Source organism: Danio aesculapii, chromosome 5, assembly GCF_903798145.1.
Source record: "Danio aesculapii chromosome 5, fDanAes4.1, whole genome shotgun sequence".
NCBI lineage: Eukaryota > Metazoa > Chordata > Actinopteri > Cypriniformes > Danionidae > Danio > Danio aesculapii.
The window spans coordinates 35333614-35353453 of record NC_079439.1 but is presented as its reverse complement, the minus strand read 5'-3'; the positions used below and the strand labels follow the sequence as shown (position 1 = coordinate 35353453).

General features: G+C 35.4%; 1 protein-coding gene across 1 annotated transcript in view; it reads left to right on the top strand.

Annotated features, from left to right (window-relative positions):
- The window catches only part of fibcd1b (fibrinogen C domain containing 1b), a 74104-nt gene that overhangs the window by 52562 nt on the left and 1702 nt on the right, over positions 1-19840 (top strand). The window contains 1 exon segment of the mRNA XM_056456801.1: positions 12781-12960. Coding sequence (XP_056312776.1) covers positions 12781-12960 — 180 coding nt within the window.

Here is a 19840-nt window from a genome sequence, read left to right as displayed (position 1 = left end):
GGCTAGAATAAAAGCAGTTTTTATTTTTTTAAAGCATTTTTAAGGTCAAAATTAGTAGCCCCTTTAAGCTAATTGTTTTTTTCGATAGTCTACAGAACAAACCATTGTTATACAATAACTTGCCTAGTTAACCTAATTAACCTAGTTAAGCCTTTAAATGTCACTTTAGGCTGTATAGAAGTGTCTTGAAAAATATCTAGTCAAATATTATTTACTGTCATCAAGGCAAAGATAAAATAAATCAGTTATTAGAAATGAAAACTAATATGTTTAGAAATGTGTTGAAAAAAACTTCTCTCTGTTAAACAGAAATTGGGGGGGGGGGGGAAATAAACAGGGGGGCCAATAATTCATGGGGGCTAATAATTCTGACATCAACTGTACACCTGGTTGGAGAAAGGCAAGTTTAGACAGTGGCTGAAGCCTGTCGCTGAAAACAACAACGTAATTTATTATTTCAAGCTTTGTTACTTCTGAGCTTATCCGAGTTCTGTTGCATGGTTGTGCTCCATTGATTTAATTAACTTCAACTGTTTGTTAAAAACTGTTTAAGTTAAAGGTTTGATACTGATTAGAACTTGAAGTGGCGATGAGGTCTTAAAATATTCTGAGGGTCTTTAAATAGTCTTAAAAAGGTATTGAAATCACCTTTAGGATTCCTGTATAAAACCCGATATAGAAATGGCATGATTTACAATTTGATAAAATAGTGTTATTATTTTCCCCCTGTATTATAAGTATGATATATTTGTTTTAGATTTACTATAAGGTGTAATCTTGTTGTCAGTTTAGGCAAACATGATAAATAAATGTTTGTTAAAAGCAGAATTTTTTTTTACTGTCGACATAAAGGAAATGTAATTATTCCTTGACTTCAGAGCTCAAATTGCTATTTGTAGACTTCTCTTATTCATAGCCTTTGTCTTGAACGTAGAGTATTGTGCATATTGTGCAACAGAGAGGGAGTACAGCACAAGTCTTGACACAGGCCAAATTTAGACCTGTGCTGCTGTGAGCACAAAGGCCGTTATGTGTCAAGAGCATGTACACTCTGTGACCTGTGCTGGCAAATACAGCCTTTTAGCTTCTTGATTAAGAGAATGAGTCTGAAACACTGCTTAAATCTATGCACATTTAAGCTGAGCTCTGTCATTGACAGCATCATTCAGGGACGTTGTCTTATTCACTCTAAAAATCTGATTTAATCAGATAGAAAAAAGTGTTAAACTGACTCTGTTGTCACTGGGGAGCTCATTCACACTTCGCACAGAAGATATGACAGTGGAGATGAGAGATCATTATCATGTCCTATTTAGACACATTGACTTCTTTTTTATATCACTTTGTATTCTCTATCAGCACTCTCTCTTTTATTTCTTCCCTTCTTTCTGGTTGTAAATCCTCACACTCCCCGATCAATTATAGCACCGTGAATTATGGCTTCTTAACAAAGAGCATCCATTTTCTGCGTAGATCATGAGTGGCCCCTCCATAATTCTTCCTCAGGCAGACACACAAAAATTCAGGCAAGACAATGAGTGCACTTCCCGTAATGCTGACGATGGGTGTCATTGGAGTTTAATATTGCTAAGAAATATGAGACGCATAAAAAGTAAGTGGAGAATGAAGGGAAGAGAGGGCGGATGTTGAGATGAAAGATGTCTTAAGTGAATAAGTGCATTAATATCAGTCCAGTGTCATGGAGGTGAAATTGAGCTCAAGCATACATGTGTTGTGTGAGTACCTTATTGAGACATTAGAGGTGTGAAAGATTCATCTTAATCCAGCTTTGTGGCTTCGACATTGCATCTGTGTTTGCTTGAATGTCATTTCTGTCCATTTTGAACACTTTTCTCGCTCATATCCTCAACTCCTTCTCATTCTGCGCCTCTCTCTCTCGCTTTAATAGCCTCCATTAGTGTACTAATCATCTCTGTTAATCATCTTGTTTTGCTCTTGGATTACTCTTTGTGGAAATCTGCGCATTTTGTTTTCAGAGCTGACTTTGAGAGAAAATCAGCACAGATCTGCAGAAAAGATGTGAATATTTTTAAATATGTTAAATGAAGCTTAGAATGCTGCAGTCTATTGGTAGCTTAAAGCATTATTAAATTACTCTGAACTTTATTTAAACAGCATCAATGTTTTTTTAGCTGGTTATGGTCCGTTTGACTTGTTATAAAGCTGTTTGGGCACTTGTCAAACTAATTAATGCTTTGCTTTGCCAGACGACCATCTTAAAACAGCTTAAGGGGATTTTTCCCCCAAAACTGAGCATTCTGTCTTCATTTGCTCAGCCGCATGTGATTCTAAATCTTTGTGACATTATTTTATACACCAGAGAGGATTTTTTTCCTTAGTGTTTTCATTAGTGTTTGTTTTTTCTTTTGTTGATACTTCTTAGATTTATTCCTTTTTTTTTTTGTAAGTTACAGTTTTGAGTTTAATACAAATGAGAAGTACAATAAGCTGTGTATCATCAAGAGGCAAATTATGATTTCAGACAGAAAAGTACTATACATATACACATTCCAGCAGGATGAAGTTAAGTGATGATGGGAGAGATCAGGGACTTTGCCAGGTGTTCTGCATTCTGAATTCTCGCTGTAATTGTACCACAAGACAAAGCTCTGTTGTCAATCTTTGGGTTCTGTAGGGCTTGTAGACTCATGAGCAAGCAGAAGCAGAAGGGTAAATGCAGAGCCCGTGGCTGCTTTGTAAAATAGCATCAATGTCTTGAACTTCATGGAAGCTGCAATCGGTAGCCAGTGCAGAGAGATAAAAAGGAACTTTATGTTACACAAAAGAAAGATAGTTTGAAAGGCTGGAAATTATGTAAGTTTGAGTAATTTAGAAAAACTGTTTGGATGTTCTGGGGTGGAATATCCCTTTAAGGCTGTGTGTCTTTTCAGCTGTGATGCATTTAAAACTCTTTCAGGCAGGGCCCTACAGTGCAACCATTTTAGTCGCATTTGCTACCAAAACCTACTGTGTACGACCAGGAAAAATATTAAGGTGCACGTGTGCAACTGACCTGATTGAAAAATTAAAAAACTGCAACTAAATTACCATACATATACAGTTGAAGTCAGAATTATTAGCCTCCTTTTGATTTTTTTTTTTTTCTTTTTTTAATTCCTAAATGATGTTTAACAGAGCAAGAAAATTTTCACAGTATGTCTGATCATATTTTTTCTTCTTGAGAAAGTCTTATTTGTTTTATTTAGGGTAGAATAAAAACAGTTTAACATTTTTTAAAAACCATTTTAAGGTCAAAATTATTAGCCAATTTAAGCTATATTTTTTCCGATAGTCTACAGAACAAACCATTGTTATACAATAACTTGCCTAATTACCCAAACCTGCCTAGTTAACCTAATTAACCTAGTTAAGCCTTTAAAAGTCACTTTAAGGTGTATAGAAGTGTCTTGTAAAATATCTAGTCAAATATTATTTACTGATGAATGAGTTTTTAACTGAAATGAGTTATTAAAACTATTATGTTTAGAAAAAAAATCTTCTCTTCGTTAAACAGATATTGGGGAAAAAAATAAACAGGGGGTCTAATAATTCTGACTTCAACTGTATGTTACCCATCAACAGTGATGTTAGCGCTTTGTAGCCACAACCATTATTTGGCTGCAACAAACTTAAGCATAACTGTCAGATGACCTCAGCATAAAACACAATTCAAGACTAACTTTTGGGGGCACTTTTCTGACGACGCTTGAACAAGCCCTGTCTGTCACATCCAGCTTTAGACTCATGTGCAGGCGCACATGATTGAGTCCTGATGGTGAACAGTTGGGCTGCTGGTGCTTCTCTTCTGAACAAGTGAACACACATATCTCTCAACAGAAGTGAAGCCCACTGATCAACATGTTTCTCTGTGCTCGAGATGACATCTATGATTATTAATGTTTAACCGATTGACGCGATCAGTTAAATGATTTAAAGTCTAATTTAAGTCATATTAAATGCCTTTGTGTTATTTTTTGAGAGAGAAACGATCGGTCACGTTGAAGTGCTTCACCAGGTCAAGATAAAACAAGCGAATAAGTATATATATATATAATTATATATATATATATATATATATATATATATATATATATATATATATATATATATATATATATATATATATATATATATATATATATGTATATATATATAAAAGGCTCACTATTATTTTGTTTAAAATTTATGTTAAGTGAATAATTGTTGTTAATGCAGTTTGTTGGACACAGATGTTGATTTATTATTATTGTTAATTTATTATAATTATAGTTCTTATTAAAAAAAAAACGATAAAATGAGGTATAGACAAGAATAATTTAATCAGTGCCTCTTTTAGAGCTGTGTGAACATTTTCCATCACTCATTCCATTCCATTACTTTTGCTTTATAAGAAAAACAGATATCAACCCTAGCTATTACAATGATGTCAGATGCGCAGAAATGATACCCCTGACATTAGGGTGGTTAAAATATTGACAGAAGTTTTATTTATGAATGGTCCTTTAAATATTTTTCAGCACTACACTATGACATCTGTACATTTTGTATTTCTGCATATAAAATTAGTGCATGATTTTCTTTCTTAATTTTTTATTAAGAAATGCTTTTCATACTTTTGGATGTTATGTAGCACAACAATATTGCGACATTTAAGGGGGAAAAAAATTGTATGCGCTCCTAAATTTTGACTGTGCTCCTAAATCCTTTTGATTAGGAGCGCAAGTGCTCTTATAAAAAATGTTACGATAGAGCTCTGCTTTCAGAGGTGGTCAATTTGGTGCTGGAAAGCTATAGTCCTACATATTTCTGCTTCAACCTTAACCAAACACATCTAAACAAGCTATCCAAGATCTAAGAGATATACGAAAGCTAGTGAGTTTTTAATCAGAACAAATTCTGTAGGACTGCCACCCTTGAAATGTATGGAAGAGTTCCTACAAAAGAAGTTGTGCCAGACTCTACATTAGGCTGTGTCAAATACAAGGACAAGCACACAGACAGACACACACACACACGATGTAAAAAGACACATTGTATAATTTCATTCAAACACAATATGTAGAATAGGCTACTGATAGCCCTAAACAAAGTAAAACATTTCTTAGGCCTATAAATATCCAATTCAACCCATTCAATCTACAATTCCTTTAAATGTACTGTAACTGCACTGAGAGCAATGATGTTAGTATCCGCTTGTGATATTGTATTTTTGCATGTATTAAACTGATATTTTTCAATACATAATGAAAGCTGATGCTGATACCAGTATGTTTTTGGTTTGTTCTATCATGTTTCTAAAAACAGCTTAATATCAAGGTCAAGACTAAATCCATTTATTAAAAGGGAAACTGAATTTAGCACTTTGGGAAATGAACTATACAAATGCTCATGTCTGTCTCATTTAGCACCAATCCAAAAGTTTTGTACTTGTTCTGATTTCTTGACATTAGTAGTTATATAAGTTGCTTTGCAATATAAACCACATCACACTTCAAATGCACGACCCATTTTCATTTTGAGTGCAAATCTGCTTTAAGCTGAAGTTCTATTACCTTTGATTTATCAAATATGATCCCTGTGATTTTATCAGTGTGAACACTTGTCTTTTTGTTCCCTTTTCACGCTGTCAACTGTAATGTAATGTTTTGCCTCGTCTCTATTGTAATCTTTTTGACTTACTACTTGTGTATATGTCATGGCAACCTTCTTTTCTCAAGAAAAGGAAACATGACATGTGAGAGTACATCTATTTAGTTTAGGGGATTTCTTTTGCTAGTCAGAAAAAGAATAATTCCTGGTTTGTTTTGAATAATGACTACTAAAGGTACATTGGCAATGTTTGAAAAGACAGATTATGTGTTGAATCGGGTCCGCTGTATCTGGCTCTAGTTGGATGTTCTTAGTTTTGCGTACAGCTCTGCTGGTGACTCATTTCTCTGCCTCTGCACACTGCTTTTGAACATCGACACACGTGTGACACGTACTGTGTCTCAGGGAGTGAGTTGGAGACTGTAGAGCTGCTTCCCCCCTCAGGTGTCACTTTCTCTGAGCTGCTCTTCAAACTTGGCTTTTCCTTCTGTAACTGAATTCTAGAACACAGTGAAAATAGGTGACGAAACCTCATCCACACTGATGCAGCGTCACCTCTGTACCCTCAGGGGATCCCTGCCAATGTCTTCATCTAGCTTTACTCTTAGGACACGGAAATGTTACATGTTTGATTGAATTAGGAACTTATAATAATAATATAATAAATTATAAATAAATAATAGTTTTAAATGTTTATTTATATAAGGTGAATGTTGTTGTTATTATTATATTATTATTATTATTATTATTATTATTATTATATTATTATTATTATTATTATTAGAGATCCAATTAAAGGGATAGTTATCATTTACGCTTAACTTTAACTATTGACAAACATAGTGTTTCCTACTATTGAAGTCAATGGTTACAGGTTTCTAGCATTTTTCAAAATAACTTATTTTTTTCTGCTGGAAAAGGCATGGAAACACTTGAATTTGAATAAATTGTGAGTAAATGTCATTTTTGGGTGAACTATCCCTTTAGGGTCCAAATTGTATTTAGTCTTTTTAAATGAAATCTGTTTACTGAATCTCGGGGTTATAACCACCATACATATTTACACAGGACATGAAAAATGGGCTATTTATTGCATCCAATTTTTGTAATTTAAGCACTGCTGCTCTCAAGTATACAATTCTTTTTTTATTAGCATAACAAGACGTTTTAAAAGGTACACACTGTATTAGTATGTTGTACCTCAGTTGTCTAATAAGCGCATCACCTGTGTTTACATGCACAATTTTTGTTTTACTTTTCATTTTGATTGATTCACCTTAGAATAGTGTTCACGTGAACATTAAATAAAGTGCTCAGGTTGATGTGCAGGTTTATGTCACAAGCTTTAAATCAGATTTGATGTTCACACATGCTCTTTTCACGTGCATTAGTCTTGCAATATATAGTCAGATCATGGTGTCATACAAATATAGGTTGTGGCATTTGTTTTATGTATGCGCAATACTGGTATAATAAGTACAAATAAATAAAGTAATAGTTATAAAGTAATGCTGTTATGGTGAATAAAGAAGTTTACGTTATTCAAAATAAAGCTGTATTTTATTCTGGGCAACACAGTGGCTAAATGGTTAGCACTGTCACCTCACAGCAAGAAGGTCTCTGGTTCGAGTTCCAGCTGGTTGGCATTTCTATGTGGAGTTTGGATGTTCTTCACATGTTGGCATGGTATTCTCCGGGTGGTCCGGTTTCCCACACTCCAAAGATATGCGTATATAGGTGAATTTAATAAGCTAAATTGGTTGTAGTGTATGTGTGTGAGTGAGTGTGTATGGATGTTTCCCAGTACTGGATTATGGCTGGAAGGGCCTCCGCTGTGTAAAACATATGCTGGATAAGTTGGTGGTTCATTCTGCTGCGGTGACCCCAGATGTGAAAATGGAAAATGAATGATATTCTAATCTAAAACCATTGTTTTTTATTCTTCTTAAACCAGAATATTCAATTTATTTTGTTGTAGAGATCAGATTAAAAAAATGAAGCTCCCCGGGAAGAGTATCAGGTGATTAAAATTCAAAGTTCTTGACGATCACCAGAAAAAAAAAGTAAAGAAAAAAAAAAACGATGTCAATATGCGAGAGCTGAATCTTCTCAGGAAGAGTAACAGGCGGTTAACATTCAAACGTTCTTCACAGTCATGTGAGTAAGTATGTGGATTTTTCATCCCAAACCTTTGAATCTTGTCAGCATGTTTTGAGTGTGTGTGTTCACACAAATTACACTTTCCCCCTGAGTTTCTCCCTTTGAAGTCTGTAGGAGATCCTTTCCATTCTTCTCTCGTCTTGATGGGAAAGAGGTGAACAGACAGGTGTTCAAAGACACCCCTCCACTTTCTGCCCTCTCCGCTGCCCTCCATCTCTCCATCACAGTATTCCTGCCTCCTGTTCATTCTTCTTCACCAAACACACACTTCACTCTCCTTCCTGTGAGTTCTCTTTCCCTCCTCCATTTCTTGATTCCTTTTCTTCTGCACGGAGCCACACAGACAGAAAAAAGCATTATGAATATTTTAACTCGCAGAAATGTCACTGAAAGAGGACAGAAAGAGAAAAAGATAGAGTGTAATGATTCAAGCGCTGTGTCTGTTTCCTGGAGTAAAACCATGCGAATGTGGAAAAAATTGCTTGGGGATATTATAACCGCTCGATGCGTTTACCTTCGCAACATACTTTTCAAATCTAAGCAAATAAATCATTAATATTTTGAACCTTTTACCATGGCAAAAAAGAAAAGTATAGCTGTGCGCTGTCTGTGCATGAATTGTTAATGAATCAGATGATTGTATCACTCAAATTAGTTGCAAATATGCTGTTTAGCCGGCAGACAGAAGATGGAATATAGCATCAATATCTGAATGAGCAGCAATTTGACGTGTTTATTATGCTTATATTGGGCGAGATGGTTTAGTATGATGTCTTGATTTGTTGAGAGTGCCTTGTGTGTGTGTATAGTAACCAGATGAGCTTTGAAATGTTATGGATTGCTCTGACCCCAATTTTCCCCTGCATAATTGTAAGAATATGTCATTTTTTAGAGTGGTATTTATCACAGGTGTGCCGTGTGAGTGCCGCTGCCCGTGGGCTTTTTATTGTGCTGCTCTTTTAAATTTGTGCTCAACACACAGTCCGCTATCTATCTCAATATATCAGTGTCTATTTATGTTTACTGCAAATAGGAAGTGCCCAGGCTCCATGAGGTTTGACTGGCACAAATCACAATAGCAGGGCATCTGGAAGAAAGCACGGAAGAGAGGAAGTGCATATGATCTATCATGTGCACTTTCTCCCTCTCTTTTTCTAAATTGAGCAAGTGTGGGTTTGCTTTAGCTGTAGTTTGGGAGCTAATGTGTCCCCAGAGGTCAGATAAAGCTGACATAAATTTCCTTTTAGGGATATTTGGGGATGCCATTATTTTGAAAAACAAAAACAACAGTTTTTAGCTTCTATAAATGCACAAACATGTATTTTAAGGTTAGATTTTTTGTTCTCAAACATGCCCTCAGCAAACTTTAACACACTCAAAGTTACTTAATATGCATTGTACAGTATAAGCTGCAAACAAGATGATTTTAAAGAATTAAAATAAGCTAAAGGCAACTAAAAATCAAGCTGAATACTAATATAACATTTCTTATTTAATTAATTCTCTCAACACCTTTCATTTTTTAAAACCAGGGCTCCCACTGTCTGGATGTATGAGGGTATTTTAATATATAATGTGTTTATTAGTTTTAAAAAAGCAAAACATATTTAAATAGCTAATTTCATAATCATGCGTGAATGTATTTTTGAATCAAAAATAAGTGGAAACGATGATATATCTACATGTATTTCCCTTATTTTCAAGACTTTTATACCTCTGTAACACTGTTATTTGAATTAGTTTAATTACAGTATGGTTTATATTTTTGCTTTGTTGGTCTGAACTGGCTGGATTAGGGCAATTTAGAAAATTATTTTCATTATATTTTATAATATTCATTATAAAACATGTATACTTAAATGCAGTGAATGCTGCCTTTTGATAATATTATATATAATGCATAAAAATAAAAGTACTTTTGATGTTATCTATATCTACTAACACTGTGGCCTTTTAGTGGTTTGTGACAATCACAAATCTCACAGTTCGGATCACATAGTGGTTTTTTAGTCATGATCGGACCATTATCGAATCAGCCAAAAAGAGGAGGCAAAAGACAAATTTACAAGAGACAAATGTAAATTACTTTCCATTTATTACAAAAACAAAAACAGTACTGCAAAACACTTTTATTTTTAACAAACAGAACTTAGGACCTGTAATTTGATTAAAAATAAAATGAAGAAATAATCAGCTGAATAAAAATAAATTATTTAAAATATTCAGTACTGAAAAAATCCCTTTTACTACTACTGTTGCTGCTAACGCTAAATGTAGAAATCTAACATCATTTGTACAACCCATATTTTTTTTTAGTCTCGTTTTCAATAAATGATTCAGTTATTCATTTATAAAACTTCATGATTCATTGCTAGATGGATCATTTTTGAAATTATTCAGTAGCATATTTTTGATGGCTGGTCGTTGCCACTTATTGGTTAAATAATATATTTGCTGCCTACAACTTTCACAACTTTTTACTTTTTACAACTTTTTTTGTAACATCATTAATGCTCATGACTGTTATTTTAATATTTAACATTAACATCAGTGGTTTTATTTAACTATAAACTTTTATCTCACTACTTCTGTGTTATTTGACTGTTTGCAACTTTATAACTAATTCAAAAGACTAAACACTCAATCTCTTAGGATTAATAAACATATGCAAATAACTGTTATTTATAATTTATGTTGCGTGATTGTTGAGATCCTGATCTTTTAATGATTAGTCGTGCAGCTTTCACTGAATGCATTAATGCAGGCTAAACAAGTAGTGACAGAAAACACCTTTAATATCCTAAGAAACCCACCTCATCCTGAATAACCCATCAAAACCTCTTCCGTCATCATTATATTTTACAGGAAAGCGTAAATGCTTTCATACATGTGATTTGAATGACGCGAGAGGCGATCTCTCTGTGAATCGTGTGCAAATTTAGAATTAATACCAGTAAAAAAAAAGAATTTATCCACGGGCCACCTGGGTTCCGAACCGTGCTTTCTTACTGGTTATAATAACCAATAACAAACAGACATCATTTTACATTTATGCTTTTCATCTTTGATGATTTTAAATTGAAAAAATGGATGGAGAACAGGCATATTACACATCTCATTCATCACATCACATGAGTAAGTAACTTGAATGATCCCCGCTCATGATATGGAGGAAAAACATCATGGTAATTTCTGCTTTAGTTTGTAATAATCAAAGAAAAAGCATTCACCTGATAAAGCCATCCAACAGCACACTCTGACTCACATTCACTCTCGCTAGTTAATTGAGCAATCAGTATGATAATTCAAGACAAAATGCTGCTTAGTTCTTACGTCTGAAATGTCTTCACAATAATGTTTATTGAAAACTCAGGCACACCTGAGTGTAATGTGCACAGACTCGCCTGTTTGGCCCCTTCTTTGGTAGAAAAGCAAGGAAGGTGTAAAATACTCCCTACGTTTAATTATTCCAAACAAGCTCTGGGAAAATCTCAAGGGTTTTCATTAAGCTTGAATTAAAGTTATGTAAATTCCAGTGAAAGTAGCAGGTTTCTTATCCTTTTCAAAAATAAATCTTCCATTATTTTTTTTGAATGAGGCAGAAAGAGTCTTGGTTTTGAATGCACTCCTGTTTCTCATTCTTTTTCATTTTTCATTTATTTCACCTATTTTATTAAAATGTTGTCTGTTTTCTTATGTGTGTGGTGGTAGGGTGTCCTTCATGTGAAATTAATTTAGATAATTCAACTGTGTTGATTTTTGAGGACAATGCTGCAAGACTTTCACTGTCTGGTGCTGATGGGGCTGGATGTAATATAAAAACAACAAAAATGAAACAAAAAATGAAAAAAAGCGAATCTCCCCTAAGACCTGGTTGTTTTCCAGGAAGACCTAATGCATAGTAGTCGTGTATAAATTTTGAAAGCGTGCATTCACTTTGCATAATAATAGATGCTTCAGCATTTCAGCGTTTATTTATTTTTTTTTAATGCAAGCCACAGATAGTGTGAACAAATCACACATTCATAGTGGGATGGGAAAAATAATGTGTTAATTTTGTGATCAGTTATCAGATGTGTAAAAAAAAGATAAGAAAAAGTTTTTCCACTTTCTGAGACCATGATTTTTTTTTTTTACTTCCTGTGGCGTCGTGTTTATGCTGTTGAATGTTGTGTCTAATCTACTCCCAGAGATTATGTCCGTGTGGACTGATGTGTGGACTAACATCTAACATGAATAGAGGCGATGATCCATAGAAAGGCCCACCCTCAGTCATGTATTGTAACCAAAGAGTTTTTTGATTATAACTGTATATTATACTTACAGGTTGGTTGCGGTGTTTGTTTTTTTTTTTTTTTTGTTTTTTGTTGTTTGTTTTTGTAAGTTTATGGATGTCAGAAAATTAATCCTGGAAGTTGTGATTATTGTAAGCCTATTCAATGACTAAATAAAACTTATTTGACAAAAGAAATAGATCCATAGAAAAGTATGGAAATGTGTTTTGACTTTTAATGAACCCTGAAGTTACCTACATTTTAAAGTAAACTATCAGGTTTCTTTTCCTTTTCAAAATAAATCATTACACTTTGAATGAGGCGGAAAGAGTCTCAATTTTGTATGCACCAGTTGTAATTGAATTCAAATGAACTTCTTATAAATGAGACCTTTGTCTTAATTGGTATTTGCAATCTTAATTTTGCCCAGAAATTGATAATAAATCAAATTTACTGACATGAAACCATGTGAATATAAAATTTTGAAGCAGAAAAAATTACTTCAAAGAACTTTAGATTCTTATAGTTTGAAAAAAAAAGCATTTCATAATGAAGTAAAGGTATGATTGAATTGATGATTTAAAATATACTTTATTTTTGATTCTGCCTTCCTTTGGGGAATCAAACGTATGAATAGATTTAAGCTGATGATAATTTATAGAAACCTGTGCAGTTAATTACTTCCAATAATCCATAATAATTGAAATAATTGCTCTCTCTTTCTCTCTCTCACCAGGGTTAAAACAGATCCATGCTCTCTCTATCCAAGGAAACTATGAACTGCGCATTGACCTGGAAGACTTTGAGAACAGCACAGCTTTTGCACAGTATGGTGTGTTTGGAGTTGGGCTGTTCTCTGTTGATCCTGAGGATGACGGTTACCCCCTAACCATTGCTGATTATACCGGCACTGCAGGTACACACATTTACATAATAAATACATATAACTAAAGACCGAGGGTCAATATCTTGAATATCCTGAAATTAGTATGCCTTGTTTAAATCACATGCTTAATATTCAAGTAACTTTGAACGACCCGCTATGCAAATCAGTTTGGAAGATAAAATCTCTGTCAACAGTAAATGCTTATTCATTCAGATAATTGGTCCATTTCAGTGCTTGATGGCATAGACAGACTATTCATGGCACTTAAGACACTGTAAACACTCCACAGCTCCAAAAAACACACAAATTGTATCACGCTTCCTCTGCAAATCAACACACAAACAAACATTAAAGCTAGATACCAGTACAGATTCCTAAAATTCAGTTTCATAAAGCAGACTATGCTGGTCCCTTTGGAATGATGATTTCAAAGTGTGCAATAATGAGCAATCCTTCGAAGGGATGATTGCATAAGAATAACACTCTTGAAAATTATTTGTAAATCAGACCACATTGGTCATGTTGTGTATTGTGTTGTATTTTGCTTGTAGTCTGCAAGGAAAACTCAATAGGTGTTTTTTTTCCCTGTTATTTTATGGCTTTTCGTATTGCTTAATATACCCCAGACCCTAGCTCATTAAAATCTAGTAATTTAATGCAACTTTTGAATAAAATTGCACTTTTACATTTAATTGTAAAAGCCTTCACAAATGTGAACTCACACAGACAGACAGATCGAGGTGGGCAGTAAAAAACGTTACTTTGTTTACTTTGTTACATCTATTTGACAGACTTTTAGGGTAAATGTGTACTTTTAAGAGTAGATTTAACCAACTGGGGTCAGCGACCGCATATACGCGGTTTGAGGCTTCTGATAACGATGAAAAGAACTTTCAGTTTGATCGTACAGATAACAACAATATATCAATCGAATCTGTTATGTCTACTTTTTTTCTGTATACTCACAATAACAACAAAAAGTGTGCGCTTTTGCAAAATAAGGAAAATAAACAGTGTATGCATTCTTTCTTTGTCTCTCCGCAAACTATTTTTAAAAGGTCTAAAAATATTATTTGATTTAAAGTAATTGTTTTTCATGTTTAAAATATTTATTCTTGTGTTTATTGCTTTTTGTCATTACGCTACTTCAGTGTCTCAGAGTCATTCAGAAATGATTGTTAAATGCTGCATTAGTTTTTAGAAAGTTTTTATTACAACAGTTTTGCAAACACGTTTTATACCATTTCAAATATTTGTTTTTATGCATGCTGTATAAGTGCACATACATTGTTTACCTGGTCATAATACAGCAAGTAATGCAACAAGCATTTAGTTGGGCTAGCTTTTGCAGCTGGACATTGCTTTACAATGCCCTTGTTGGGTGAACATTAGCCAGTGGGGAGTTTCTTTTGTCTCTTCAGGTGAATTATTCATGACCATAGTCACTCACACGCATACAGCTGAGCTGACCCAAACCAGACTTTACAAATGTAAATCATTGTAATGTTATCTTTGAAAGAGAGAACAGAATAATTTTCACATAATTGTGAAGTGAATATTCTAGCTTACAAGACTGGTTACTCAAACATCTTGTTCAGGCCCATTCAGTATGTTTTATATATATATATATATTATATATATATATATATATATATATTAAGTTTTAGTTGCTAATCCATCACTGCATTCAGAAGATGAGATGTCTCCCAGTCAATTATCACCACTGACAGACAAATGTCAAGACACAGACACAATTTGAAAGCCCCTCAGAGTCCTGCAAGAAACAAGTGGGCGCGAAATAAGCAGAAATAGAAAGAGCATTGCAAGTTTGAACTTGAGGGCAGGAGCTGAGGAAAATGCAGCATGGAGTGAGCATAAAGGAGAGGGGTGAGAGATCTCCTGACGGTACAGCAGGTATATCCGGCCCTGAATTGGATCATGTCTGTAGCGCTGGTGTCAGGTGAGCAGGTGGTCTCTGCTGGGCAGCGTCTTCATGCCCTTGAGCTGCTGGCTTTCTTGTTTTCTGCCTGACAGGTCTTCCCTAATCACAGCACAGAGAGTATTATTGTGATCATTTGCATTGAATTTTGACAGGCAGTTGTGCTCTGGTCCAGTCTGGTGGGCTCTAATACGTCTCAAAACACAAACAGTGTCAAGGTGACTTTTATTCATGGCATGTGAGCACAAAGAAGCGCATGTATGTTTGGACTTATGTTTTGGGCAGGTTGCATGTTTGTGCAGTGTTTTTTTAGACAGTCACACATGGTATTAACACATGAAGCTTTTCTGAGATATAATATTCTCTTTGCGGATGAAAAGTGATTCCCAAGAGTATGTGAGCGAATGGGGGAGTCTGCAAGGACATGTCTGTGCTATAACACTCTTAATGCAGAGTGTCAACGGCAGCAATACAAGTATTTTCTGTGGTCTCCATGCGACCCTAGTGTGACTAATGGCTTATTCCCATCGCTGCGGACTAAATCTGTCAAGCTTGAATGACGCGTGCTTCCAGGGGGAAATTGAGCTTCGGTCTGGGATCGGTTTCTCGCTGTATTGTCTTTGACGTTATTGAGTAAAACTGACTGCGGATCAGAAAGCTGGAAATCTTCAAGGTCACAAGCTGTTCAAGAAGAGGAATGGGGTTTAACGCTTTCATTCTGGAAATGTTATCCTCTTCTGCGTATCATCTATTGTTTAGGCTGGATAAAAGGTTAAATACAAACTGGTTCTGAAGGAATCCCAGTGAGGTTTGGAAATACCACCTGACATTTACCTCTATTGTACTCATCTGGTACACTTTCTTTTCCTGCTGTCTCTCTCCATCCATGGAACACTGCGTTCCAGGTTTTGTTTGGAATGTAGTCTGTGTCCGTGTTAAGCTGACAGAAACAGTTTACAGGGCACCACCCTGCCCTTCTGCCAAAAAATCAGCAAAGTGGACAGCAGGCCCGACGGCTTTCCAAATTCTCCTTTCTGCCACGGAAAAGGGGAAGGTATATTTCAGTTGCTCAACAGCACCAAATGCCTGTTGCCATCAGATAAGACTGATACTACAAGAGGGAAGGGGGCATTGAAGACGACTTTTCATTGACCCACAGGTTGACTCCCTTCATGTTCATGCCATGCTTTAGGTCTGAAAGACATCACTCTTTCCTGACTGCCCAAAACAAGTAATTATGAGGTGAATACTTTGTAAATGGTTTGGAAAGCAAATGCTGTGTGAGGTACTGTGTTCTTTGGACCTGGGGTTTTTGAAAATGTATTATGAAAGAAATGAAATGAAAAGCATAAAAACGCAAATAAGTGAAGGCAAATTATATTACTGTTCCATTATTTTCTTTTTAATACTGAAGATTATGTTATGCTCCTTCTGTGCAGCTTATTTAATTTCAGTAATATTTTGGCAAATTATCCTCACCCTTCCTTTAATTTTCTGCTTTGTCTGAAAGTCATCATATGCACTAGTGAAGTGGTTGTCAATTGGTTTATCCCTGTGACCCACATCATGCCATGGTCATAATGCATTTTTTCCCCAGCGGGTAAATGAAGTATTGAACATGACATTTTTTTTCTGATAAATATTTCTAAAAGATTTTACTAAAAATATAAACAATGTAAAAGTACAAATCAAAAATCTGAAAAATTGATTGTGGAATTGCACAGGGAGAAATCACTAAACTACTGATATGCATTCAATAACTTGTATAAAAGACTTTTTTTGGGTAATGACAGCTTCAAGATACCTCTGTATGGAGCATGGAGTTGAGTGATTTTTTTTTTTTTTGTTTTTCACAGACTTCAACAGTCTTAAATCTTGACTGTTCTGTGGGTCTCATCCATGAACCCTAATGCTGTGTTCACACCAGACACGGCATGCACGAATAAATCATGCTATACGCACGTAAATAGACGTATGAACATTTAGATTTTTCTAAATTTTTTGTGTATCAAATTTGCTTTATTCGTGCATCAAATTTACTTAATACTAGATGCGGATTCGCACCATGGGCAGGGCTTCTGTCTGCCCGGTGACTTCAGCTTCGTTGCTAAATGGCTAACATGGATTTTATTGATAGTAGATGTGCTTTATGTGCTTAAGGAAGGCTGAAAAATAGCGTAGATTTGTTCTGTGCTGTGTCTGAGTCCACTAGATCCTTTAGAGGTGCACCAACTCTGTGAGTTCATCAACTCCTCCAGAAACTATACCTGGATGATGGAGGCTTTCAGCGGTGCTTCACACTGAGCCAAGCCCAGTTTGATGAGTTGTTGTCCGTTGTCGGCAAGAGAATTTCCCTCTCGGGACACCAACAACTAATCATAATCATCCCCAAGAGCAGCTCCTGATTGGTTAACGCGGCACAAATGTCAGTTTAAGTTCAGATTTTTCCAACTCGAGTGATTTGCGCGATATATACGTCAAACACACAAAACGTTAAACTCGCATTGACTTAACATGTTAATCTCTCATGCTTGACGCTTCATCCACGTCTGGTGTGAACGCAACCTAACTCTAGTTCTAATTTTATATTGGATTTAGTTCAGGTGATTGCGTGGGCTATTCTAGCAGCTTTATTTTCTTTTTTAAAAGCAGTTGAGAGTTTCCTTGGCTGTATTTGCTGTCATTGTCTTTGTGCTGTAACAGTTAATATTCATTTACACTGATAAGGGTTCAGGGCTGCTTTCTAATTAATGAGAGATATCAGCTGCTGTCTGGCCTTTCCGTTCTTCATGTGTTCAATACTTTTTCCCTGTCTCATTTAATGTTATTACACAGAACTATATACACACACAAACATAGTAAAGTGGTATAAATCACCACAGATCTTTATATTAAGTAATGTAGTAAGTTGGATTTGTTTGCAAGGATGCATTCAGTTGGTCAAGCAAAGACAGTTGTAATGTTACAGTAGATTTATATTGAATACTTTTATAATAATTTCTGATGTGACATGAAGTGACTCAAATACATTGACTTTAAGAAAGGCTGGCAATTTGTCTATTGTAAAGTCTTTGCCAAAAAGCTCACTATTTACAAAAAAAAAATTGATAAAGATGAACTTCATATATTAAAATATGTGTTTCATGAACTGGATGTCCACTTCTGATATCAACAGCAAATCACAGCACTTGTTCGACTCTGAGCTGCTTTGAGTTTGTTTCATTCAACTAAACTGTCCAAGACCACTTTTAGAAAAAGCATAATTTCACACATTTGTTTAGCTAATTATGAAGCAGCATCTATTCTTGTGTTTGTGTGTGAGTTTCTGAAAAAGATTATCAAAATGTCACTGACGAGGAGTGACTCAACTCAGAGTTTTCCTACTTTTAAATGTTGCAAAAAGGTGATGTTTTGAACATTGTAGTCTGACAGAGAGAGACAGAAACAACAAAGTATGGGAGAGACTGTAACTCCATATACATAAATCACACAGAAATGGGATAAAATGCTGAAAATGCTTTCATCTGGGCCACAGAGATGAGACGAGTTTTCTGTGTATGCTAACTTGTCTTGTGTTCCTGGGCATCTGGAGTCGTTAGTATGAAATGGCTTTCAGTGTTTTCACAACGTTATTTCTAGAATAACACAAGTCAGCTTTGTTGCAGCCTAATTATACAGTAACATTCACAAATGTTTTTGAGAAAAAACAGTCTCTTATCATCAGGCCCATCACAACTCCATAATGAAGTGGCGGTTGAGGGATTTAGATGTAGAACTGTAATGATTCTGGAACAAAACACTGTGAGGGTCTGCAGTTGCTGTAGTTATGAACAAAGCATTCTCATGCATCTTATATAAACCATATTCTTAATTATTGTATGCTATGGATATTTAGCAGTTTGCTCCACTTTATATTCATCTTAACTCGTTCCTTGCCATTGGCAAGATTTGTTCTTGATGACACAACACCACTGACAGGCTTTCCATGTTTTTACTGTTTTGCATCTTTTAAAAGAATACAGAACAAGTGAACAATAAACAGAAACAAACAATAGAAGCCAACCTAGGCTCACTCTGAAAACGTAGTCCCATGGACGTTTCTGGAGAATGCAAAATACGTCCCGGGAGGTAGTATTTTTGCAGTTTTTGTTTTTGCAAATCCACGAGAGGCTGCTGTGTGCGTTTTTATCTCAAATTAATTAGTTAATGCCCGCTGTTCTCGCATAAACCCACCAGAGGGCGCTGTCGACTGACTGTCTGTCTGACTGACTGAATGACTGGATGACTGACTAGCCGACCGACTAATCGACTGACCCACCCTCCTCCTTCCCTAAACCCAACAAATTTTATCGAGTGACCCGCCCACCCACTTACTTCCTTAAACCTAACCAACGATTTACAAAAGCTGTCGAGAAAAAGAACAGCACACGTCTGATTTTTACCATGTTTTCGGATTTTACCACATTCTGATCCTGTTATTCACTTATTCATTTTAGTTTTGCACATGACGAGCTAATTGGACAAACTAGTTGCAGCAGGAAAGACCTCCACACGGAGGTAAGTGGTCAGCTGGTAAGCGCGAAAAGGAACGGTGTCATACCACCCCGTAGCGTTCCTATACAAAATTAAATTAAATTAAATACATACCCCCAGCTACATAATTCGCGGTCTCCAGAAACATCCATGGGACTACGTTTTCAGAATGAGCCTGTGTTGATAAAAGCACGTGTAATCTGACCTGATCATCAGACATTTATAAGCATTTGAATGCACACAAATCTAACTGTACAGAATTAAATACAGAATCCACAAAGAGATTTAAGACTTTTGAGGGTTACAGGTACATTGTACAGGTTTTGAGAGTATTGATGTAATTGTTGTACTTAATTTATGTTTTGATCATTATTTGATCCAGTTGTATTCTTGCCAGGAAGATGTGCTCAGCTTTTTAATTACTTCTCAGGTTTTTTA